Below are 27319 nucleotides of genomic sequence, written 5' to 3'. Positions count from 1 at the left end.
ACATTTGCTATAAGGGCCGCTCTAAGTGCAGGCAAAAAGACAGCAGCGTTTTTGTATTCTCTGAACGTGGTCTTATACTTTTGAGTGTGCACAGCGTATTGTCAGGACTCTTGTCACAGCTATAAAAGGACACATTTACCCAAAGAAAAAACTGTCAAAGTCTCAGCTCTCTGTTAAGATTCAATTTCACGAAATAGGTTTGAAAATCATACTGCAAAGAACTCAGCAATGGCAGAAAGTTAATATATGCATTTGTCGAAGATTTTGACTTAGAGCTTGTAATCATGCAAATGTCTATTGCTGGTATAAAATGTTCTAAAGGTTAAGATATTCTTTATCTTAGTAGGGACATTTGTCCGCATTTGACCCGTCCTTCAGTGCAGCTGGAGAAACTTATCAGTAACCCATCTCTAGATCTTGAGCTAATCTTGGTCACGACTATCTTAGCTGGAGGATTTGACGTACTGTGAATTGAAATAAAATGAATATAAAAGGGTATAGAGTATAGAAGCTTTCAGAAATATTCATGTGCATAAGATAGAAATCCGTAGACTGATTTATCAGACTTCATACAAACCGTCTGACCTCGCTGCATTAGGATTCGTTCGCTCAACGGTAGTCGGGTACTTTTTTTATTTAACCAGTCGCTGCTATTTGGTCGTGATGTATGTAAACCACCACTAACGGGGCTAACTGGTATATTAACCTTTTCCCAAATCCCGTAGGAAGAAGGACAATAACATCTTTCCTCTTGATAAAATTCACCAAATATTCTCTTTGTTCTGGCATTAAATTCTCGATCTCTGAAAACGATGCCAACACAGAATGTTTGGCTCTTCGCTGATTGGCTGGTGCCCGAACTCACACTTCCAAGGTTCTTGCAAACCGTCAAGTGTATTCTGATTCCTGACCTAGTCGCTGGAGAGAAATGAAATTGAGCGGAGGCACTAGGTGGCGCCAGCCTGGAAATAAATCCGTGCATATTTGAGAAATCCGTACTTATTTGGCTGTAGTTGAGCATAAAATAAGTATTTGCACATTCTCAAATGAGTCCAGTCGTACATAAAATGTATTGTGTGTATTTTATCCATCAGAATACAAATTGAAAAGGTACAACATCAAGAATTTTTTATCCATCAGCTCATGAAATGAAAATGTACGATTACACTTTCTTCAGTATGAATACGAATTCACAGACGCGACTCGACTGTCAAAAACATGTCATCACTTCACAAGAATTATTTATTTAGCAGAAGAAACACTGATTGAGATGCCGGACTTTCGCGCCGCATACGAACCAGGACTGATCCCAGGACTGATCCCAGGACTGAACCAGGACTGAACCAGGACTGAACCAGGAGGACTAAACCAGGATTGAAACAGGAGGACTAAAACAGGACTAAATCAGGACTGATCCCAAGACTGAATCAGGAGGACTAAACCAAGAATAAAACAGGACTGAACTAAACAGAACTAAAACAACACTTGAAAACTTCTGCTTCATGACATCACAAGGTGGATCACAGCATTTTGAGCTTTGGAGATGTAGATATTAGATTATTACATTATCTAAATATAATAAAACAGAACAGAACTCGAGGTATGAGGAGGTAATAGCATTAAAGGGTCGATACAGGACCTTTAACAGATGCCCCCTGCAGACATAATGAGGAAATACACACAGAGGAAGCAGAGATCTGATGGAGGATCATTGACTGGTAGTTAGTATAATGAATAATTGGCGTTAGTGCATTTAGCAAAGGTCAGATTTAGTCACTAGTCTTACACAAATGTTCAATGTCGGTTTTATAAAGGGAGATTTGTTCGCAGTAAAACGCACTGGTTATACTCTATTTATTTGGTTGCCTCACAAATCCAGACTCTTCTCTCTTGTACAGTATGTTTTACAAAGATTGATCTCAGTCTGGTCTTCGTCTCAAGCCAGAACCAAACACGATCGTCCAGTCGGGTTTGTTTATTTCAATGACTGAAGTGAAACAAAGGAGCTCAGTGATCACCTGTGATTTCCAAATTTTAAAAACAAACACATTCTTCTCACCTCAGATAAACAGTATCTTGTGTTTTCCTCATTGATTCTACAGAAATCCACCATGTTTCGCGCCTGTCAATCACCCCCATCTGAAAACAGCGAGATTCACCAGAGACCAGACTCACATCTTCATAAAGTATTGAAGAAGAGTGTATTCTGGATCTCAGGCAAGTTATTTGGAACAATCCCCAAGAAAAACTGGTTTTAGGGTATTATTTATCCTGAAGGCCAGTGGCTCCCAACCCTTTTTGTTTTGAGTGCCCCTTAAGCGTTTTGTACCGGGGATTCTTTTGTTAATTCATTGCCAATTATAACTATTATATTTCCTTTTTTTAATACAATTTATGCCAATAATATCCTCCTGAAACATTCTCAAGGTCCTAACATGTACAACAAAGACTATTTTGCATTCACGCGCCATTCAGAGCAACCTTTCTCAGAGCAAGGTCTTATATTCTTGTGAGCTTTAAAACATGTTATAATGTTGTTACCTCCTCAAAAACACACCTGGAGTTTGTTTGTTTCATTCACACGTGTTTGAGTAACCCTTTATTATTAGTCTATCTGCATCTCCAAACCTCAAAATGCTCCGTTCTACCTTGTGACGTCATGTATTGGTAGTTTTTAAGTTAACAGCTGCGTTGTACTTTTAGTTCAGTAGAGATTGGGGATTCTAAATCGATTCTAGTGAAGGTGTGTGGAGTTTAAAAACACAGTGGAGCACTTCTTATATTACCACGTGACATCACAAGGTGGACCAGAGTGTTTGAGAGAAGAACTCAGCCTAAATATGCAGGGTTTGTGTGTTAAACATGTGCGAATGAAGCAAAACAAAACTCCAAGTATGTCTGGAAAGGAATCAACATCGTCCGTTCTTCAATGCAGCTGGAGAAACTTGTCAGTGACCCATCGCTAGATCTTGAGCTAGTCTTGGTCAGGACTAACCTGATTCATCAGCCGGTTTTACTTTGTAGAATTAGGATTCGTTCGCTCGACGGTAGGCGGGTACTTTTTATCATTGAACCAATCGCTGCTATTTGGGATTCACATATGTAATGCACCACTAATGGGGCTGACTGATATATTAAGCTTTTCCCAAATTATATAGGAAGAAGGGCAATAATGTCTTTCCCCTTGATGAAATTCACCAAACATTCTCTTTGTTCTGGCTTTAAATCCTCAATCTTGGGAATCATTGACAACACAGAATATATGACTTTTCGCTGACTGGCTGGTGCCCGAACTTGCACTTCCGAGGTTTTTGTGAACCGTCTAGTGTATTCCAATTCCTGACCTATTCACTGGATAGAAATGAAACTGAGTGGAGGCACTAGGTGGCACCAGTCTGACTAGGTCAGGACTATCTTAGCTGGAGGATTTGATCTACTGTGAATTGAAATAAAATAAATATTAAAGGGTATGGTGTACAAAAGCTTTGAGAATTATTTGTGGATAGGATAGAAATCTATAGCCTGATTCATCAACCGGTTTGACTTTGTGGAAACCATCTGACCTCGCAGCATTAGGATTCTTTTGCTCGATGGTAGGCAGGTACTTTTTTGTATTGGCACTTTTTAAGTTAACAGCTACCTTTTATTTTTAGTTCAGAAAAACTTAGCCTAAATATGCAGGGTTTGTGTGTTAAACATGTGCCAATGAAGCAAAATAAAACTCCAAGTATGTTTGGAAAGGAATCAGCATCGTCCGTTATTCAATGCAAATGGAGAAACTTGTCAGTGACTTATCGCTAGATCTTGAGCTAGTCTTGGTCAGGACTACCTTAGTTGGAGGATTTGATCTACTGTGAATTGAAATAAAATGAATATTAAAGGGTATGGTGTACGAAAGCTTTCAGAAATATTTGTGTGCATAAAATAAAAATCTTTAGCCTGATTCATCAGCCAGTTTGACCAGCCAGAAACCATCTGACCTTCCAACATTTGAATTCTTTTGCTCGAAGGTAGGGAGGTACTTTTTGTGTATTGGTAATTTTTTAGTTAACAGCTACCTTTTATTTTTAGTTCAGTAGAGATTGGCGATTCTAAATGATTCTAATGAAGATGTGTGGAGTTTAAAAACACAGTGGAGAACTTGTTGTATTACCACATGACATCACAAGGTGGAACAGCATGTTTGAGAACTCAGCCTAAATATGCAGGGTTTGTGCGTTAAACATGTGAAGGAAGCAAAACAAAACTCCAAGTATGTCTGGAAATGAATCAACAATATAACAGATCACATAATAGAGTCATATACTGGAGGCCCTTTAAATCTGAAATCACTCCAAGGTTCCTGTACCCCTGGTTGAGAAACTGAGCCGCGGGCCATAGTCTGGACCTGACTCTCGTAGAAGATTGATGTAGAAATGCTCAACAGTTTTCACAACATGGAGACAGGGCGGGTGAGAGACAGAGGTGCTAAGACTTCAACTGGACGTCTCTCTGATCTGTTTTGACAGTGTGAACTTGTCTTCAACTTGTCTCCTAAACCCCCCCCCCCTTACACCACACCCCAAAAATACTCAACCCCCCCCCTGTAAAAGCTGTAAAAAAAAAACACAACACAGAGGCGCTTTCATTCACCACCAGAGACCTAAAACCACCTGCTTCTTTCCACGGAGATATTATTACTTTGTCATGAAGTTCCACAGTATGGCATTAAACCTACAGTATGTACCTCCATGAAGACAAGCATGTAGCACCACCAAACCAAGTTACAGGGCAAATCTGTGGAGTGGCAACCACGCTCACAGTAACATCTTTTTCAAGATCTTTTTCACCTGTAATTTGGTAAATGCAAGAAAGATTCCAGCCAAAGCAATAACATCTCCATGGAAACGACCAGGTGGCGCACCCTCCTCCAGAAATAAGACAGGAAAATCCTTCACAGTCATATTCTTTTAATAAATGCATGCTCCCTAAGCCTATGTGCAGTTTTAATTGCACATTCTTTAAGCTTAGATGCAGTTTTGATTGCACTTTCTTTAAGCCTATGTACAGTTTTGGTTGCACATTCCCTAAATTTATGAACAGATTTGATTGCACATTTCCTTGACCTATGTGCAGTTTTGATTGCATATTTTCTTATTTTCTTGATCTACGTATGTGCAGTTTAATTGCACCTTGCTTAAGTCTATGTGCAGTTGGATTGCACATTCTTAACGCCTATGTGCAGTTTTGATTGCAAATTCTTTAAGCTTATGTGCAGTTTTGATTGCACATTCCCTAAATTTATGAACAGATTTGATTGCACATTCCCTTGATCTATGTGCAGTTTGATTGCACACTCCCTAAGTCTATGTGCAGTTTAATTACACATTCTTTAAGCCTATGTGCAGTTTTCAGTGCACATTCCGTTGACCTATGTTCAGTTTTGATTGCACATTCCTTAAGTCTATGTGCCTTTTTGATTGCACATTTCCTTGACCTGTGTGCAGTTTTGATTGCACATTCTTTAAGCCTATGTGCAGTTTTCAGTGCACATTTCCTTGACCTATGTGCAGTTTGATTGCATATTTTCTTATTTTTTTGATCTACGTATGTGCAGTTTAATTGCACCTTGCTTAAGCCAATGTGCAGTTTGGATTGCACATTCCTTAAGCCTTTATGCAAGAGGTGCCTGCATTGTCACTTACCTATAATGTGTTTTCTTTTTTTTTTTTTTTTTAACTGTGCTCTTTCAGTTTGGCAGATTAATTGCTAATGGCACAAAATGTTACATAGTGCATCTTTAACAAGTGTATCCCAACAGCGAAGTGACAAGACAAAATGGTGCTGGCTGCTTTAATGCCACACAGACAATGAGACGCCGTGGTGTTTAATGAGATTCAAATGAGAAGGCGAGGCGACTCACAGATAAACAAAAGGATCCGTGGAGGGCTCAGTGATGAACAGATGAGCGGAGAAAAGCAGGGTGAAGGGAAAACAGGGGGACATTTTCAATCTTTTATTTAGTTAGTTAAGCCGGCGTCTGTACTGTCCGCCCACGCACACCTTATCGCGAGAAGATTCGGAGAGAGGAAACTTTGTAGATGTGTTGTCAGGAAAAGGTCCACAAAGTTTTGACGCGAGCAGTGCGTTACCGTCAAAAGTTTAGACGCGTCTTTGCATTCAGTGTTTACTACTTTGTGTACTGTAGATGCACACTGAAGATGCCAAGTATAAGAAGAGAGATGTGTGGATTTAAGTAGCAAAGAAAAGTGAAATGACAAATGACTTCAGATTCCTCATAGAAGGCGCACTTTGCTTTGTTGACTATTTTATTTCCTTTAAACAAAATAAATTAAGACAAAACTGATCAAAATGTTATGTTACTTATCTCTCAAGTAACTACAGAACAACTTTGTATAAATAAAAGTTCAAACATTATGAGACTTTCTGAGCTGACGACGACCGATCAGTTTATGAAATCTGATATCCGATCCAGAACATCTCAACTTTTCTTTTTTTGCATTACTTTGGCATTATTGCAGCAAATAGCACCAAAATTGTGTATTTTGTGATATATTTTTTTCAATTTCTGTGTTTTCTTTCAAGATCACATTAATTGAACAGTCTATAATCAAAATATTCACACCCTTTCGTCTTTAGGTACATTTTTGTCCCGTTGACTTCCATTCAAAATCCCTTTTTTTTTTAAAACTGGTGTAAATTTGTCAGTATATTTTAACTTTTTGATTTATTTTTCTTTCTTTAGTGTTGAAAATCCTTCAATTTTTTTAGTTTTAATGTCTTTTAAAATTTTTACTGTGTGTCTTCCATTGCAAGGTTATATAATAGAAAGACATTTGTATCTGTACTGCATAAAAACATTGTGTTTTTTTTTTTTTTTTTTTTTTCGATTTTTGTCACGAAGGACCGCGGGTGTAACTATTTGAGTTTGCGCAAAAACTAAAACAATGTAAAAGTCTGTGTTGGCACTATTTTATGACATCCCCAGCCTCTGATAACAACAACAACACAAACAAATTAAAATGATTTGAAAAGTATAGAAAAAATCCAGTTCTTTAAATTTTTTTCATTCACAAAAATTTGGCATTTAAAGGGTTAAAATGTCAAAATATGATATAATATTTAGTATGTATGATTAGAGCAGAAGTAATTGAAGACAATGATATAAAAAAGTTGGACAAAAACCTATACTGCTTAATAAAATAAGGTATTATTTTTCGATGTACATTTTTGTCTCGAAGGACCACAGGTGTAACTATTTTTAAAGAGGTTTCACGGGGGTTAATAATAGAGTTCTCTTCCAAGTTCACATTTTAAACACGTCCAGGGGTATTGACAAAAGACTGAACAAATGAGCTGACATAATAATGCAAGAATCATATTTCAGAGGAAATTATTCTTCTGCAAAATCTTGGCTCAAGATGCCGGCTTATCCCATAACTCCATGAGACTGAAATGTGACAGTAAAGCTAACAACCCTTTTGCTTCTGATAATCGGACAATAAAACGCTTTATAATTAGGAGCAGACAGTACGCAGCCGACTCATTTTGACCTCAAGAGCTGTTTATACAATATAACTGTACTGGAGAGAGACATATTTTGCTCAAATGGCTCGAGGCCCCTTAATGATGGAAACTGAACCTGCGAGAACCTTCTTGCTGACTTCTTTGCCCCCTGTTTACAATGCCTTGGTGGAGGTCTCTTGATACTTTGCACTGACATCACGCTGGGGGTAGGCCTGTAACGATAACGATTTTGCTGGATGATTAATTGACCGAGAAATTATCACGGTAATCGATAATATTGATATTTTGAGACCATTTTCGACTAATATAATGACAATGGAATAAAAATGCAAAGACACCCTTTCAAAGATCAATAAACTTTACTTTTTTTAAATTAAAGACAACAGAATATAACATTTAAAAAATAAAACAACAATCAACATTTAACAATTACAATATTCAGCATAAAACAAAGACAAAAACATAAAGCAACACCCACAACACCACAACAAAGACAAAAAAAACAAACAAAAAAACATTTCCCCCCAACCACCCACACCAACACAAATTTGGCAAAAAAGAGTAACTGTATTCAGTTACAGTTATTGTTTCAGTGAGAGGTAATTGGATTACAGTTACTTTGTTGAAATAAATGGATTACACAGCGGTAATCCATTTTTCCTGTTTTAACCAGGACTAAAACCAGGTCTAAACCAGGTCTATAACCAGGACTAAAACAGGACTATACCAGGACTAAAACAGTACTAAAAGCAAGTCTAAACTAGATCTAAACCAGGTCTAAACCAGGTCTAAAACCACGACTAAACCAGGACTAAATCAGGACTAAACCAGGATTTAACAGGACTAAACCATGCTGGGCGGACGTGACTCCTCCTCTTCTATCAATAATATTTTTTTAATTTAGTTAAGTAAAGTTTGGGCTTTTTATTTTCTTTTAGCAGACAAAACATCTTATGTGAAGATTTCCTCGTCTTTGCTTCTCTACAGCAAATCAAGTAATCCAAGGTATTCAGATTACTTTACTCACTTTAAGTAATTTAATGGATTACGTTACAAACTACATTTTGAGGTATTTAATCTGTAATCTGTAGGGGAATACATTTTAAAAGTCACCTTCCCAACACTGTCAATCAGTCAGACTTTATTTATAAAGAGCTTTTCATACAAAAATGTAAAACAAAGTGCTTTACGGTGATTAAAAACAATCCCACATTTCCATCCACCCACTCATCAACCCACACAACCAAACAACCCAGACACACACACACACACACACACACACACACACACACACACACACTCTAACATGGTAAAAGACATAAAACTACCTATAGTAAAACGTGAGGCTGAATACAGGCAAACCAGTTGAGAAAGCACCAGTGTCACCAATATTTATTTATTTGCACATTTCCACCTGTCGTCCCTGGGCAGGTTCATTGATTGACTGTATTTAATTGACCTTATCTATGAACTGTTTAACCCCAACACTCATGCACACACCACTTTCATACACAGCAAAAACTGGAGGGTTAAAATTTCAGAGTGAAAAAATTCTGAGTTGTATTTAACACAAAAAGTTAGAAAAGTTGAATGGGGGTTCAAGTTGAGGTTATGTGCCAGAGTTGATATGATTGAAGTTAATTCAACTTCCCCAAGTGTTCATTCAACTTCCTTTAGTGTTCATTTGGCACCTCCCGCCCACCACTTCAAACTCCCGCGAGAGAAGACGAGTTAGAACCAGTTTTGTGCATAATTTCATCTTAAATGAACTCAAATAAAGTGGAAAAATAAACCACCTCTGAGTGTTGTTTAGCTAAATCAGGATAACTCTTCAAAGTGTTATCCGTTTACTCTCAAAACGTTAATATAACTCTTGATTTCAGGGTTAAACAGGAACTTTGGTCCACTGTTACTTAATTAACATTTCCAAAAATGTTAAATTAACTCTTAAACAGATTGGACTCATTTTAAACCCTGAGAAAATGTTAAAATTGATTCCGTAAGAGTCCATTTTAACACTACACTTTTTTGCTGTGTACTAGGCAATGTAGGTGAAGTGTCTTGCCTAAGGACACAGCTACAGTTTTTGCGACTGGCACCTCACTGTGGCGCCTGATTTTCCCAGCAGCCTCTCATCCAAGTACTAACCAGGCCCAGCTTTGCTTATTTTCTGACATCTGACGGGATCAGGCTTTGACAAACTGGTCTGACCACGGACCATTATCACTGATTATTACAGGACTAACTGGTAATGGTGGAATGTTCAGGAGTTACCATGGTGACAAAATGCACACTAAAGTTTGATGAAAAGTCTGAAAACTCAGGAAATGGATTTAAATAACAAATTTTTAGAACCTGTGATCAATGCGAGTGTTCATGGTCCTGTTAAGGTGTTTGATTTTCAGCAGAAAGGTGAGAGTGACTAAGTGAAAAAAAACTTGTGACTGTAATTGTACGTGTGAGAGATTTGCGCGTCACCTCGTCTGTTATAGTTCCATCTATGTCAGCGGCTCTTTCTGTTCAGATTGCGTTAAAACAAAGCTCAGATTAAAGACTAACTTGAGTAAAATAGCTTCTAAAAGAGTAGTGCATCCAGTTAGCTTCACAACCTCAGGGAATGTTAAAGATATGCTGTGGAACTTTTCAACTGGGAGTCCATCCTTACTTGTTTCTATGGATATGTCATTGCTCTGCCTGGAATGTTCCACAGTGTGACTTTAAACAGCTCTACTTTACTTTTACTCAATTACAAGGTGGTTTTAAAGCTCAAAAATACCAAGAAAAACAGACATTCTGACTGTGAGCGGGGTCGCCTCTCCGCAGATCTGACCTGGAACTTGGTCTGGTTTAGTCTCCATGACGATAGAAAGGTTTAGTACCACACTGTGAAACATTCCAGATGAAGCAATAACATCTCCATGGAGACCGGAAAAGTTACACAATGCACCTTTAAAAAAACACCATGAGTTTAGTAGCAAATATTTTTTTGTGATTTAATTTTTACTTTCACTTTAAAAACATTATTGAAAACCGCTAGTATCTGGAGAAAACAGATTCATCTTTATAACCTATATGAGAATGTACAGTATTTTCCGGGCTATTAGATGCACTCTTAAACTTCTAACCACATCAAAAAACAGACAGTGTTGGGGAGTAACAGATTACATGTACCGGAGTTATGTAATCAGAGTACAAATTATAAGTAACTGTATTCAGTTACAGTTACTGTTTCAGTGAGTGGTAATTGGATTACAGTTACTTTGTTGAAATAAATGGATTACACAGAGGGATTTTCCTGCTTTTACATTTTGGGCTAAATCCCTTTTTTTTCCCAAAATTCCACTAATTGCCGGATTCTAAACCAGGTCTAAACCAGGTCTAAAACCAGGTCTAAAACCAGGTCTAAACCAGGTCTAAACCAGGTCTAAACTAGGTCTAAAACCAGGACTAAAACCAGGTCTAAACCAGGTCTAAAACCAGGTCTAAAACCAGGTCTAAAACCAGGTCTAAACCAGGTCTAAAACCAGGTCTAAAACCAGGACTAAAACCAGGTCTAAAACCAGGTCTAAAACCAGGTCTAAAACCAGGACTAAAACCAGGTCTAAACCAGGACTAAAACCAGGTCTAAACCAGGACTAAAACCAGGACTAAATCCAGGTCTAAACCAGGTCTAAAACAGGTCTAAAACCAGGTCTAAACCAGGTCTAAACCAGGTCTAAAACAGGTCTAAAACCAGGTCTAAAACCTGGTCTAAAACCAGGTCTAAACCAGGTCTAAAACCAGGTCTAAAACCAGGTCTAAACCAGGTCTAAAACAGGATTTAACAGGACTAAACCATGCCGCGTGGATGTGTCTCCTCCTCTTCTATCAATAATATTTTTAATGTGGTTAAATAAAGTCTGGGCTTTTTATTTTCTTTTATCAGACAAAACATCTTACGTGAAGATATCCGAGTCTTTGCTTCTCTACAGCAAATCAAGTAATCCAAAGTATTCAGATTACGTTACTCACTTTAAGTAATTTAATGGATTACGTTACAAACTACATTTTGAGGTATGTAATCTGTAATCTGTTGAGGAATACATTTTAAAAGTCACCTTTCCAACACTGGTCCTAGGGATGTTAAAAATCTGGCAAAGTTTCCTGCTTGTAACATAAAAGTGAACAATTGGGCACCGTTTTTGGTCCTTAACAGCTCCAGTACGTGAAACAAAGCAAAGCAAAAACATCTCCGTGGACACCAGCCGCAAATACCTGCCAGTCATTCTTTTTCCTGTTATCTCTATCAACCTTTTTTTTTACAAACTTTTCCTCCATGAACTTTGCGTTGACCTTTCTGTCCCAGCCTCCAGTTTTGCTCCGTGGCAGTAACAGAGGTGGACCCCGGCGGACAGTCTTTCCTCAGGTGTGAATGGACGTTTGGAGCTGTGTGAGTGCGAGTCTGCCGCTGTGACCTGCATTATTCATAGTGTGTGTGTCGCTACGGGCCAAGTCTAATGTCATGTGTTGCCAAATAATAGGACATTTCTTCAGCGTTCGTTTTTCTCGCCGGCATCAGTATATTCAGGGATGCTTCATAGAGGTTTCACTCTACATGACTATACATATTTCTTCATGTTATAAGTAAAAATTGTTTGCCTCAGTATAGATACACGGTAAAAGCTACTCTTAAAGGTCCTATATTACGCAAAATTGATTGTTATGAGCTTTAAGTGATGTTATAATGTCGTTACCTCCTCGAAAACAAACCCGGAGTTGTGTTTTGTTTCATTCATACATCATTCATACGTCATATAATGGTCGTTTTTTAAGCTTCTTTTCACCTTTAGTTCAGTAGAGATTGGCATTTCCAGGGCTGAAATGATCTAAATGATTCTAGTGAAGGTGTATGGAGTTTAAAAACACAGCTCAGCACTTCCTGTATTACCACATGACATCACAAGGTGGAACAAGATGGAGTGTTTATCTGTTTGAAAGAAGAACTCAGCCTAAATGGGCAGGGTTCGTGTGTTAAATATGTGTGAATAAAACAACACCAAGTCTGTTTGTGATGAGGAAACTACATTTTACCATCGATCAGAATACAGCCTTATGTAGATAGACCCTTTAAGGTGAAAATGAGACCGATGTGGGCTGTCTCAAACTAATTATTTCACTTTTTAGAGCGTTCTACCATATTTTAACGTGCAAAAAAACAAGACATTTTAGACATCATCCACGCACGTTTTAGTGATCTGTAATCTCCTGGGGACTATTTGAACCCTCTTTATGGTTAGCAGTACAAGTTCCAACCAAATCAACTTTTTCTAGTCAGAGATTATGTTAAAATAAAGATTAAAGTCAGATTAAAGTCTAACTTGAGTAACAAAGCTTCTAACAAAGTAGTGCTTTCAGTTACCTTCACAACCCTAGGGAATGTTTAACTTGCACTATTTAAATTTTTTATGGGGCAAAGGAGAATTTCAATTTATCAGCTAGACAAACTTTTTTTTTTTTTTTGGTTGAATATGTTTTGCAGCTCATCAAAGCTGCTTCTTCAGTTCTGGTCAGATTGCTCAATATTCCCAGTTTACAGAAAAAACAGAAACTGTAAACAAAAAGCTGTGTTAGTTTCAGAGTAGTTTCAGTGTAGTTAGCTCCTCCCTTCAGGCAGATATAAGGCAGTGTCCACCAGCGTCTGACCAGAACTGAAGAAGCAGCTTGGATAAACTGCGAAATGTATTCGACCAAAAAACTTTTATCCAGGTGACAAATTTAATTTCTCCTTTGCCATGGATTCTACCTGGACGACTGAGGCATTTTACACACAACTTTTTGGTTGGGTGTCCATCCCTACTTGTTTTTTATGAATATGTCATTGCTTTGCCTGGAATTATTAAAAAAAAAATGCTTTCTAACATATTGTAACATGCAAAAAACAAGAGACTTTAGGTGTCATCCATACATGTTTTAGTGATCTGTAATCTCCTGGGCACTATTCAAACCCTCATTGAGGTTAGCAGTACGAGCCTGTACAATGCTCCGCCCACAAGACTACATCACCCATGCTCCCACACCACAATTCTCCTTAAATATACAAAAGTGTGATACACAATAATACACTACAGCTTCACAAACCTGGTGCGATGTGCTGTGGTTTCAAGGTGCATTGCGGTGCTTTTCTGGTGGAGGGTCCATGGTTACTGATGTTAATATTGGTCAAAAATACATTCATTCCTTCTGTGAATAGGGTTGCATCTCCACAGATCTAACCTGTAACGTGGCCTATACTCGTCTCCTTTAGGTTTAATCTCTTCTGTGGGACATTCTAGACAAAGCAATAACATCTCCGTGAAGACAAGCATTTGACGGACCCTCCACCAGAAAAGTTACGCAGTGCACCTTTAATTAGTATGATGCATGCTGATTGGATTTTTTTTTTTTTTTATTTGTTTGTAACACACCATTGAGTGTCCAAAGCGCTATATATAAGTCTGATGTATTATTATTATTGATTGTGTTGTGATAGGGCTCTGAAGGGGCAGTGACTTAGCATAGAGAGCAAAGGAAGGAAAATGAAACTAATGAAAAATCTGAATACGTTGTTTTGTCAAATATAGCATTTTCAAAACAATAAAAGGAAACACGGTGATCTAAATAAACTGTGTTAACTCTGAATACATCATTGAAGCGTAAATATTTACATCATCTGTAACACCGGTGCGCTGTTAGCATGCTAATTTGGGTTGGCAGCGGCTTGGTGATAAAACTCTCTGGTTTTTGAAAGTTGTGAAAAATGCTTAAAAACGAATCACTATGAATAATGAGGGTGATCTGAATGTGTGAGGAGACTGAGAGAAGATTCAAATCAAGTAAAGTATCAGGTACAGCACTTTTAAAATTGTAATAGAAGGAAACAGAAAAGTGAAGCATAATTAAAAGTTGACTTATGTGCACTATGTCACTTTTTGGTTGAGGGTCTGTCACCTGCTTGTTTCTATAGAAATGTCATTGTTCTGCTTGGAATGTTCTGCAGTGTGACATTAAACAGATCTACTTTACATTTATTCAATTATAAATGGTTTTATAGTTCAAAAATACCTAGAAAAACAACATTTTGACTGTGAGCGGGGTCGCCTCTCCACAGATCTGACCTGTAACTTGGCCTGGTTTGGTCTCCATGAAGATAGAAAGGTTTAAAGCCATACTGTGAAACCTGAAAAGTTACACTATACACCTTTAAATAAATATAGACGATAATATCTAAACCAAAAATTATCCACAAAAAAGTATCTTAAATCTAAATATTATTAAATATTGTTGAGCTGCATAAATAAATAGCAGAATGCAAGATTTAACTAATTTGTTTTTGTAATTTTAGTTCATAATTCAACCATGTACAACTCAAATCTGATCATATTGCAGAAAAAATAACCCAAAATGTCCCACTAAAACAAAGAAAAAGTACCATAATAAATACTGACCCCCAAAAATTATTGTTCTATTTATCACATATTGAATTAAACAGCTCTACTTTATTTTATTCAATTATAAATGGTTTTATAGCTCAAAAATACCTTAAAAAAACAGGCATTTTGACTGTGACCTGGTCTACTGTAGTTTGGTCTCCATGAAGATAAAAAGGTTTAATGTCATACTGTGAAACATTCCAGACAACACAATAACATCTCCCTGAAGAAAAATATTTGATGAACCCTCCACCAGAAAAGTTACACAATGCACCTTTAAATTGAACCAACAAAACTGTAATGAAGAGTTTGTTTTCTTACCATATCCATTCTGTTCAAAAGTTAATGAAGATACATTTGATTGTCTTGTGTATTTGACCCATTCTTCACTGCTGATGGGCCAACCTGTCAAGAACACTGTCCGGGTACCCAACTGGAGATCTTCAGTAAGGCTTGGTCATGAGTACCAAGCTGGAGGATTTGCTTCATGAGTATAAGACAAAATTTAGCCAGTGGTGGAAGAAGTACTCAATTTTGTTATTTAAGTAAAAGTACAGATACCAGAGCAAGAAATACTCATGTAAAAGTAGCATGTGAAGAATCTAATCTAATCTCTTTTGAATCTTCAAATGTAGTGATTTTTTTTTTTTTTTTAAAAGCCTGAATTTTGCTCGCTAGAAACAACTGAATTATTTTTTTAGCTGTTTTTATTTGTATATCTATTTATGAACTTGGTCAAAATAACCCCTAAGCCATTTCAACAGCTCTCAAACAATAATAAAAAATACTTTTACTTTTCAGTTCAAAAGTTCATCAGTTCAAAAATGTAGTGGAGTAGAAAGTACAGATGCTTTCTCTCAAATGAAGCAATAATGTTGGTGCCTCCTCAGAAATCTACCTGGAGTTGTGTTTTGTTTCATTCAGACATGTTTAAGTAATCCTTTATTGTTAGTCTGTCTACATCGCTGTTCCACCTTGTGATGTCATGAAGCGGGACTTTTCAGCTTCCTTTTAGTTCAGTCGAGACGAGGGCTGAAATGAACAGTGGAGCACTTCCTTCATTACCACAGTGTTTTCAGTTTGGAAGAAGAACTCAGCCTAAATTGGGGGTTTCTAAACGGCAAACGGTCACATTTTTCTATAGTGTTTTTCCACCTTCAAGGCACTTAAAGCTCTTTACATCAAGGAACCACTCGCCCATTCACGCACACATTCACACATCGATGTATGCACACACACACACACTAAGGGAGAGGTGGGTTAAGTGTCTTGCCAAAGGACACAACAACAGCATTCATCTGTGGGAGCTAGAATCACGCCGTCAACCTGTGGGTCAATAGATCTGACTGCTCGACCAATGACGCTTTTTGTATCGAGAGCAGGATTCGAACTGTCAAACTTTGGATCAGTGGACAAACATTTTTACCAACTGAGCTACTGTGTGTTAAACATGTGTGAATGAAACCAAACACAACTCCTTGAAATGTTTGTGATGAGGAAACAACATCATTTAGTTTGTATACATGCACATCATTCTCCCGGGTATGATGTTTTTTTTTTTTTTTTTTATTGAGTATCTCTGTTTCCTCATGGTTAATTTATACACAGTATCACGGTTTCAGTATCCCAAATATACCAGGTGCAGTAACCGGGACACTGTACCTGGTATTAGGGGTGGGCGATATATCGATATTTTAAATATATCGAGATAGTTTTTAAACTCGATATGAATTCTGACATATCGTATATATCGATATAATGCTTATATTCAATTCAGATTTCGCCGCTTCGCTTGTTTACCTTCTCTCTCGTCACCCGCGCCTCCCTGATTTTGTTCGCTCGTGTCTCCTTTACTCGTCACTATCGCCTTGAACGCCGAAAGTTGGTGCCAGTGAAAAACTTCAAGCACCACGAACCTTTTCCACCATTTACAGACAAAACCATCAGCAGCACATCCTCATATTCCACCGAGTCGCGTCCTTTATCCAGAAAGAAGCTAAACGAGCTGAGCTGCATGAGAAGTGCTGTTTATGCAAATGAGTCATGCGCTTAAGTTTTGTTTCTGTAAAATGTAAACACACGTGCGCAAAACTGCATTAAACACATTATTATCGCAAACGGGCTGATGTGGCTCTAGAGTCGTTATGCTTTATATATTGTAAAGTTTAGCAATGTAAAGTTTATTTATGCATAATATTTAAATTAATAATCTGCTGCAGTGTCACTTGTACAATAGTGTTTGGAAACGTTGGGTTTGATCTGCAGTGGATTGTGAGATTAAACCTCAGAGCTCCTTACTGCTGGATAGAAACATGGATCTATTGAAATAAGGAACATCCTGAGCTTCTGCTAAATGAGCTCATGGTTATGATTATGGTCTGGATAACAGAGTTAATGCAAAGATGAACTTGTGTTGAGTTGTTTTATTTATGAATGAAAAGAAGAAAATATGTATTATTTCTTTTATTTTACAGTTAAATTATTATTTATGTAATTAGGGTTTTTTGTAATCTTAAATGTTAAACTGTCGACCTCTTACACTTCAATTTAAAAAAAAGGACCTTGTGGAATTTGGCAGATTTGTTTTTGCAGTTTACAGTTTTAGGGGGTTATTTTTTCTTGCACATATATCGAGATATATATCGTATATCGAGATATAGCAAAATATATCGAGATATATTTTTTGATCCATATCGCCCAGCCCTACCTGGTATATTCCGATAGTAACCAGGATACTGTGACATGCAACATAAACATGCAACACTATTCAGTCTTTTCATCACAACAGTAGCTAAAATAAATAAAGTGACCGTACATGAGTGAAATGACTGTTAAAGAGCTGCTCTAAACCTGCACGTGTACAGTCTGCACTTGTATGATCTGCACATGTATGATCTCTGAAAAGTTAAACATGAACTATCTCCAACTCGATATACACACAGAACAGACTCACCATCATCAGCACCTCCTCTGTCTCAAAGAGAACACTCATATTCCACTGAGTCGTGTCCTTTAGTCCGACAGAAGCTGAACCGTAGCAGCGCACAAATAGGGAGCTGTTTTTTTCAGAGCTTATAGTTTATGCAAATTAGACATGTGGTTTTAAGTTTGGTTTCTGTAAAATGTAAACAAATGTGTCAAAGCTGAACTATATGATCAAACGGGCTGATGTGGCTCTGTAGTGGTTATGGTTTATTTGTTGTAAAGTTGAGTTTATTTATGCAGAAGATTTTAATTAATAATCTTCTGCAGTGAAGAACTTGCTCATTGGTGTTTGGAAATGTTGGGTTTGATCTGTGCAGTAGATCAAAGCTCTACAGCGGGTTAGGAGCCTCCCAACCTTCCTATGCTAAAGGAGCTCATGGTTGTTTGTATTTTTCCTGTTTTATTAAATTAAGTTAAATACATTTTTAAAATTATGTTAAGATTATATCAAGAAACTGGGATACTCCATCTGCCATCTGCATGTTTACACACTCATTATAACAGATCAGGAAATAGCGTCATATGGGCGCTTTAGGTTCGTACATTTAGGTTATGTTGCACCACAGAAAACAACAAAGAATCCAGAAATTCTTGCAGTCATTGAGTGTGTTTACATGCACATCAGTATCCCGGTTATTAGCCATATCCTGGTTCTGTCAGTATTCGGGATACTGTGTTTTCATGTGCACTAAGAAACCGGGATACTCAGATCAAATAGAGTATCCCGGTTTCTTGACATAATCTACATGAGCTCCTTTAGCAAAGGAAGTTTGGGAGGTTTAACCAGCGATAAGAAGCTATGAGATATCTCACAATCCACTGAGCAGATCAAACGGAACAGATTCTTCTTTAAAATTTTCTGCATAAATAAACTCAACTTTACAACATATAAACCATAACCACTACAGAGCCACGTCAGCAGGTTTGATCATATATTTCAGCTCTGATCACATTTGTTTACATTTTACAGAAACAAAACTTAAGACCGCTTGGCTAATTTACATAAACTGTTAACTCGCTCCTTGTGCCGCTGATGCGATCAGCGTCTTCCGGACTTAAGGACACGACTCAGTAGAATATGAGTGTTCTCTTTGAGACAGAGGAGGTGCTGATGATGGTGAGTCTGTTCTGTTTATCGCAGGAGATAGTTCATGTTTTAACTTTTCAGCGATCCTACTTGTGCAGGTCATACGAGTGCAGATTGTACGTGTGCAGGTTTAGCGCAGCTCTTAATTTTACAGTCATGTCACTCATGTACGGTCACTTTATTTGTGTTGGTCACTTTATTTATGTCGCTCCTGTTGCGGTGAAAAGACTGGAAAGTGTTTGTCTTTTGGACTCATGCACACTCAACTTTATGTTGCAGTAACCGGGATACTGTGGCATGTATACGCAGTATCCCGGTTACTGCAACATGAAGTTGAGTGTGCATGAGTCCAAAAGACAAACACTTACTATTGGAATATACCAGCTACAACCGGAATACTGCCTTATTTGGGATACTGAAACCGGGGTACTGCGTTTACATGCACCATGAAGAAACCGGGATACTCAAAAAACCCGATCATAACCGGGATTCTGATGCGCATGTAAACACACTCTTTCTATCCACTAAACTCCACTCATTTTCCAATAAATTGAAATCATTTTTGCTTAGTTTTTTATTTTGACTCCCTTCTCGTGATCCTTTAAATACTTTTACAACAATCTTTTCTCTCTTACCACCATTCTTAACCTCCATCTATTCAATCCAGACGTCTTACTTACTTCGTCTTTCCACTTTGCCCTTGCGGAAACCCAATCACGACCAACTCTTTTCCACATCGCCGAAACAGAATTAGCATGGCCGTGCACGCCAGCTAGCCTATTAGCCGCGCACGCTAGCCAGCCCATTGTCCCATTGTGGTGCCGCTCCTGCTTTACATAACTGAAATCAATTCTCCGTCATTTAAAAAGAGCCAGAAGATTGAGTGTTGTGGAGGGGCAGTTAATTTGTGTCCCGAGCAGCACAGGAAGTGGAGATGAAAGCGGCAGTCATTATTGGCGAGCCTTTTGAGGAGCTTGTTTATTTGCATACAGAGCGCTCCAGTGTGATTTGATCTGAAGTGGGCTCTGGAGATGCAATAGCGAAGCGTGCTAAATAATAAGAGTTAGCTTTAGCACTACACGCCGCGCATAAAAACATCAAAAGTTACAATCACGTTCGCGAGTCTCCTGAGAGATTGACGCAAAAGGGAGTGTCTCGTTGAAAGTGGATTGTGTAACTTTTCTGGTGGAGGGTCCGTCTAATGATTTTCTCCGTGGAGATGTGCTTTGTCTGGAATGTTTCACTGCATGGGCATTAAACCTTTCTATCTTCATGTAGATGAAGTTACAGGTCAGGTCTGTGGAGAGGCAATCCCGCTCACAGTCAGATTGTCTGTTTTTCAAGGTATTTTTGAGCTATAAAACCACCTGTAATTGAATAAATGTAAAGTAGAGCTGTTTAATGTCACATTTGCCACATTTATATGAGACCTATAATTCCGAATAAACATGATTTAATTAATTCCACTTAGGGATGGGCATTCGATTAAATTTTCTTAATCGATTGTCGGGAGAATTAACGATTGATTATTGATTAATCATTAACGTTTTTATATTAAAATGATCATCATTATTATTACTATCTGCACTACTAATCTGTATGAATAAATTCAACTTTACGACATATAAACCATAACCACTCTAGAGCCACATCAATCCGTTTGACATTATGTGTTTAATGCGCAACTCTCACAGAAATGAAACTTAAAACAAACATGGCAACATGGCAAATTTGCATAAACTAAGCGAAGAAAAAAAACAGCTCTTGTGTCGCTGATGCGGTTCAACTTCTGTCAGATTAAAGGACGCGACTCAGTGAAATACAGGTTAGTGTGACTATATTTGCGTTTGTCAAAACCAGGACACCGTACGGGGGGAGGGAGGTGGGGACTCGTCATCGACATTGCGCGACTCTCACCTGGTAAATATTTTTCCCACTGGACACCGAAACATATGTGCTGCTTTGTACACTGTGCACATGGACTCACACTTGTCCCGACCGGAATGGAAAGTGTGGAATTTCTTGTACAAATCATCGTTAAATACACATTTGCTCTTTGGCACGTTGCAGACTGACCGACTGTTTGTGTCTCGCTCCTTCTGAGTGCAGAGACACATGTACAGACCCTGTTTGGTCACGCGACGCACAGCAACCTACATTCGGTTTGTCGATTAAAATGAACATAATCGATGAAATTCTGAATGATCAATTATCAATTAATCGACTAATCATGCCCATCCCTAATTCCACTTTAAAAAGACCATGTAAACACTTCCTAATGAAAATGAAAAGTAGATGAGTGGTTTATTCTAGTCAGGCTGGCGTCACCTTGTGCCTCCGCTCAATTTCATTTCTCTCCAGCAACTAGGTCAGGAATCGGAATACATTAGACGGTTTACAAGAACACCGGAAGTGCAAGTTCGGGCACCAGCCAATCAGCGAAGAGCCATACATTCTGTGTTGGCAACGATTCTCGAGATCGAGGATTTAAAGCCGGAGCAAAGAGAATGTTTGGTGAATTTTATCATCTTCCTACGGGATTTGGGAAAAGCTTAATATACCAGTTAGCCCCATTAGCGGCGCATTACATACGTCACGACCAAATAGCACAGCGACTGGTTAAAAAATAATACCCGCCTACCGTCATAGAGCTGTTTAATGTTGCACTGTGGAACATTCCAGACAGAGCAAAGACATATCCATAGAAACAAGCAGGTGATGGTCCCCCAACCAAAAAGTTACAGAGTCCTTTCTATCTAAATTATGTATTGAAGTAAGGCTGTGCAATTATGTGTGTCAGATAATGTCCAAACTCATGTAATCGAGTTGAAACAATTTAAAGCTTATAAGTATATTTATTTTACTTTTTAAATGTAGAGATTGTAGAACAGCTGGATATATAGTTTATTTTGGATACATTTATGTTTTTCTATGCTTTATTTCATGTTAAAAGTATATTTTATTCATTTGATGTTTTATACATCGCAAAACTGCTCTAAGGTTCATATATGTAACTTATATTTATTTTCAGTTTGAAATTTTTGCATAAATGATCAATAACAAAGTGTTTTTTTGAGAGAGAAATGCTGAATTAAATGCACCGTGTAGCTAAAAAATAATCGTTTGAATAATTGTGAGTTTAATATTGACCAAAATAATCGTGATGATTTTTTCGATAATTGAGCAGCTTTATACTGAAGTCATTTTAATGGGTCGCTATTTTCTGATCTATGTTTTAATGTAGTTTCCTCATCACACGAACAGACCTGAAGTTGTGTTTTGTTTCATTCTCACATGTTTAACACACAAACCCTGCAGATATAATATATAGATATAGTATAGAAAACACTCTGTTCCACCTTGTGATGTCATGTGGTAATATAAGACTGCTTACACCTTCCCTAGAATTATTTTGATAATTTCAGCCCTGGAATTGCCAATCTCTACTGAAATAAAAGTAAAAAAGCTGTTCACTTGCAAACTACCTCTTCATGACATCACAAAGTGGAGCAGAACGTTTTGAGCCTTGGAGATATAGACAGACTCATAATAAAGGATTACTCAAACATGTGTGAATGAAACAAAACACAACTCCGGGTCTGTTTTTGAGGCGGTAACAACATTATAACATGGTTTAAATCTCACAAGAGTTCATTTTGCATCATATAGAACCTTTGTATTTATTTTGCATATAGAAAAGTGCATACATCAGTAAAACATAGGTTCCTTTAAGTAGCAGTTCAGAGTTGTGTCTTTGTCTTATTGTTTTTGTCTCGAGGTCTGTTCAAAAGTCCAAACGTCTGCTTCCTGTCATTGTGCGCGAGTTCAATTCCTCCAGAGCAGGACATGGTCGTGGATATGGCTCTCCACAGACCGGATGTGGCGCGTCGATGAGTTTGACAAATGTGGCTATTGTGCGAGCCCCTGCCTGCACTTAAGGCATTCTCTCAAATCTCGGGTTGTGATTTTCTTTATAAAATATAGGTTACAATGGACATTTTATTTAAAACGTCAAAAGCCAGACCCATGTTAGACTGATGAGGTTGTTGGTTTGATTCCAGCATCTCACCACTGTGCGTGAGTGAAACAAAACACAACTCCAGGCATGTTTCTGAGGAAGTAACAACATTCTAACATGACTTAAAGTTCACAAGAGTGCATTTTCTGTGATATAGGACCTTTGCCTTTTACATTTTATAATAATAATACGTTTTATTTATAGGCGCCTTTTGAAGCCCTCGAGGTCTCCTTACGGAGTAGATAAAAATCTGTTTAGGTTTTTATTCTTTTTTGTGTGTGTCCTGGAAGTACCTCGGGGTGTGTTCATACTTTCACAAACCAGGACTAAACCAAGACAAAACCAAGACTAGACCACTACTAAACCAGGACTAAACCAAAACTAGACCAGGACTAAGCCACGTCTAGGCCAGGACTAAACCAAGACTAAACCAGGACTAAACCAGATCTAAACCAAGACTAAACCCAGACTAAACCAAGACTAGCCCGGGACTAAACCAGATCTAAACCAAGACTAAACCAAAACTAGACCACTACTAAACCAGGACTAAACCAAAACTAGACCAGGACTAAGCCACGTCTAGACCAGGACTAAACCAAGACTAAACCAGGACTAAACCAGATCTAAACCAAGACTAAACCCAGACTAAACCAAGACTAGCCCGGGACTAAACCAAGACTAAACCAAAACTAGACCAGGACTAAGCCACGTCTAGATCAGGACTAAACCAAGACTAAACCAAGACTAGACCAGGACTAAACCAAGACTAGACCAGGACTTAGCCAGGTCTAACCCAATACTAAACCAAGACTAGACCAGGACTAAACCAGATCTAAACCAAGACTAAACCAAGACTAAATCAAGACTAAACCAAGACTAGACCAGGACTAAACCAGGACTAAACCAAGACTAAATCAAGACTAAACCAAGACTAGACCAGGACTAGACCAGGACTAAACCAAGACTAAACCAGGATTAAACCATGCCTAGACCAGGACTAAACAAAGACCTGACCAAAACTAGACCAGGGCAAAAACAAGACTAAACCAAGATAGACCAGGACTAAACCAAGACTAAGACCAGGACTAAACCAGGTCTAGGACAGCTTGTGAATGTATCCTTTGATGTTGTTTAGTCCTACTTCAGGTCCTAGTTTTCACTTGTACTTTAAAATCTCCTGCTTTATTCACTGTAAAACCGCCCAACTGTTTGAAATCGAACACCACAAGTTGCAGAAACCACACATCCTCAGCCCATTCTCGTGCACATATTTCCTCCTCTCAAATCCTGCAGAACCATAACTTTCGTACAGCATGTGGTTTTTGAAACACTAATTCCCCCAAATGATTCATTTTGTCTTGGCGCTCTGTGTGCAGTCTCTCTTATAAATAGCTGGGTTCTTTCACAGTCGGAGCAGGTGAGCATTCTCTCTGCTTCACTGGGGACTGGTGATGATTCAGACAAATTAGACATGCACCGGGCTGAAGGGGAGATACATCTGGAGCAGGGGAAGCAGACTCATATTTTTTCTTCTTCTGTGTTGTGTGTTTTCAGATAACTCGGCGGACATCTTGTTAAAGCAGGGCCCCTTCAGTTTGGACGACTCCAGGGACTACATCGTGGCGGTGAGAGTGGGAGACGGAGGCAGACCACAGCAGCTCACCAGTGTCACACAAGTGCACATCAAGGTCAGTGCGGGTTATGTTTTTACCTGTATGAGTTTGTGTTTGTAAAGGTGTACTCTGTAACTTTTCTGGTGGAAAGTCCACCCCCAACTTGCCTAATTCATCAGCCGGTTTCACTTCGTGGAAACCGTCTGACCTCGTAACATTAGGATTGGTTCTTTTGACTTTTTTTATTTAACCAATCACTGCTATTTGGTCATGATGTATGTAATGCACCGGAACACTCAGTGTTGTCCAAGTAATTGCTGGCAGAACTGCGAGGTGAACTTGCAAATAAAAGGTGCAATAAAAAATGCGTAGTTTGTATTTGACAAAGGAAGTCCAAAGGAGGACAGTGTATGCGCCAGGAGTCTCCAACCTGTAGCTCTGGAGCTACCAGTAGCTGTCCACCTCCTTCCAAGTAGCTCACCAAGGGATGTCTGAATTATACATATTGCACTGAATAACTCACATTTGATCGATTAAATGCTTATTTCCTTTGTAAATGTATAATTTTGATGTCTAAATTTGTGCACTGACAACTGGATAAAGGGTTATGTTTTATAGACATATAACTCTACCTCATCTTCAGCTTACCATGCCACGTATCCACTGTGTTGTTAAACCGTAGACTGTATATACAGTATGAATGGACAATGTGCCAAAGAAATGAGCCGATCATACATTAGCTGCATCGTTCTATAAGCCACAGCATTCAAAGTGTGAGAAAAAAGTCGTGCTTATAGTCTAGAAATGACAGTAATACAAATAATTCTCTGCTGTATACAAGAGGTCGTAATGGCATCAGTAATCATTCCTTTCACATGTAGTGGGCTTTACCGGCTTGGAAATGCCTTTCACTGCACTGTGATCTTTATTCACTCACTCCACATTGGGTCAAGGTAAATTACTGTAGCCACAGCTGCCCTGGGGCAGACTGACAGAAGCAAGGCTGCCAATCTGCGCCATTGAACCTTCTGACCATCACCTCCACTATGCACACATCAGATTTATACTGGGCAAAGTGTCTTGCCTAAGGACTCAACAACAGAACCTGGTTAAAGTGGGAACTGATCCTCTGACCTTCAGGTTGGTTGGAGACAAGATAAGTTTAATGTCATACAGTGGAATATTCCAGGCTCCATGGAGAGTCAGTGGGGTCCCCTCCACTAGAAAAGTTACCCAATGCCCCTTTAAGTGTTTATGAAAGTCATATCATGTGATTGTGTTCTTTATTTCTCTGATCATGTGTTATCCTCTGTTCCTCAGGCGTGTCACTGTGACCACAGCAGAAAACAGAGTCACTGTAAGGCTGCCGCTCGCAGGATGGGCGTGAGTGTGCAGGCGCTCATCGCCATCCTCCTCTGCATCCTCACCATCCTGGGTACGTCTCACTCTTCTACTTTCTGTGGCTCTTTTATTCACTCGCTGCTTTTGGCTCCAGAGATAAAAGGAGACATAATGATTGCTGTTTAAAATTCACTGGACACATTTGTGCTATTTTCACATTTTGTAAGTAAATATAATGAATGGAGGGAAGATTTGGCAGTTACAAACAGCGTTAACCTAAGAAAAATAATGATTTTTTATGGCACATTTTGTAAATGGACTCTGCACATACACAGTGTAGCAATCACTCAAATACATAAATAGAATATGAAGTAAAGTTAGTGGAGTGTCTTGCCAAAGGACACAACTGAGTGATAGCACAATTTCCACATATCTTTATAAAATCAATATTGCAGTAATGCACAACTTAAGCTTAAAATATTGAACAATTTGGCTACTAAATAAATGCATTTTTGTCTTTAAAGTTGCACTGTGTAACTTTACTGGTGGTGGGTGCACCACATTGATCTGGCTGTCATCAGACTGATCTGTGGAGCCTTATTATACTGATTTGTAACACCTTTTAGAATTTAGAACCTGCATTATGGGCTAGGTTGGGTTGGGTTGGGATTCTTGATGTGCAGACTGGGTGGTATAATTCCCTCATCCTGGTAAAGCATATTGAATCGGAGGAGGTTACGGAAACATGCCCTCTTCGATTCCAGTTGTTTGGAATTCCTTGACACATTGTTGTCCATGACTTGAGCGTAATACTCCAATGATCAGACCAAAGGAACCTCATTGTAGTTGAATATTACACTCAACTACGCTAAGACATGGACAACAATGTGTCATAGAATTCCGAAAAACAGAATTCCGAAAATTAGAACAGCTAGAACCAAATGAACCTTGTTGGACTGATTTGGAACTGCTGATTGGAAAGTGATCAGAACCAGTGAATGGTTTGTTCAAACACATGCTTCATGTTGATCGTTAGGAGCGTCTCAACAGCGGAACAAGCAGAAAAATCACTTTCGTAGGCTCAGTTCACGCTTATGTCACAAACCAGGAAGACATTTGGAAAGATGCGATGACAAGTTCTGGTGTAGTTACCAACACTGAACTCACCGACTGACTGTGATAAAACAGTAAATATGATCAGATGTAAACTGAAGACTGCATATGTATGTGCTGTTTGGAATCATCTTGAATTTGGCGCCTCATCTCTTCTAATCGCATGCACCCAGTGCGGCTCAGAGTT

General features: G+C 38.4%; 1 protein-coding gene across 1 annotated transcript in view; it reads left to right on the top strand.

The window, feature by feature from the left end:
- The window catches only part of cdh5 (cadherin 5), a 222190-nt gene that overhangs the window by 136281 nt on the left and 58590 nt on the right, over positions 1-27319 (top strand). The window contains exons 12-13 of the mRNA XM_020929300.2: positions 24620-24753; positions 25999-26113. Coding sequence (XP_020784959.2) covers positions 24620-24753; positions 25999-26113 — 249 coding nt within the window. The remainder of the gene's footprint in view (positions 1-24619; positions 24754-25998; positions 26114-27319) is intronic.

The sequence above is a fragment of the Boleophthalmus pectinirostris genome, unplaced genomic scaffold, assembly GCF_026225935.1.
Source record: "Boleophthalmus pectinirostris isolate CB_2022bp ecotype Guang Dong unplaced genomic scaffold, ASM2622593v1 HiC_scaffold_5, whole genome shotgun sequence".
Taxonomy (NCBI): domain Eukaryota; kingdom Metazoa; phylum Chordata; class Actinopteri; order Gobiiformes; family Gobiidae; genus Boleophthalmus; species Boleophthalmus pectinirostris.
The sequence above is the reverse complement of the archived record's forward strand: the minus strand, read 5'-3'. Positions and strand labels throughout refer to the sequence as shown.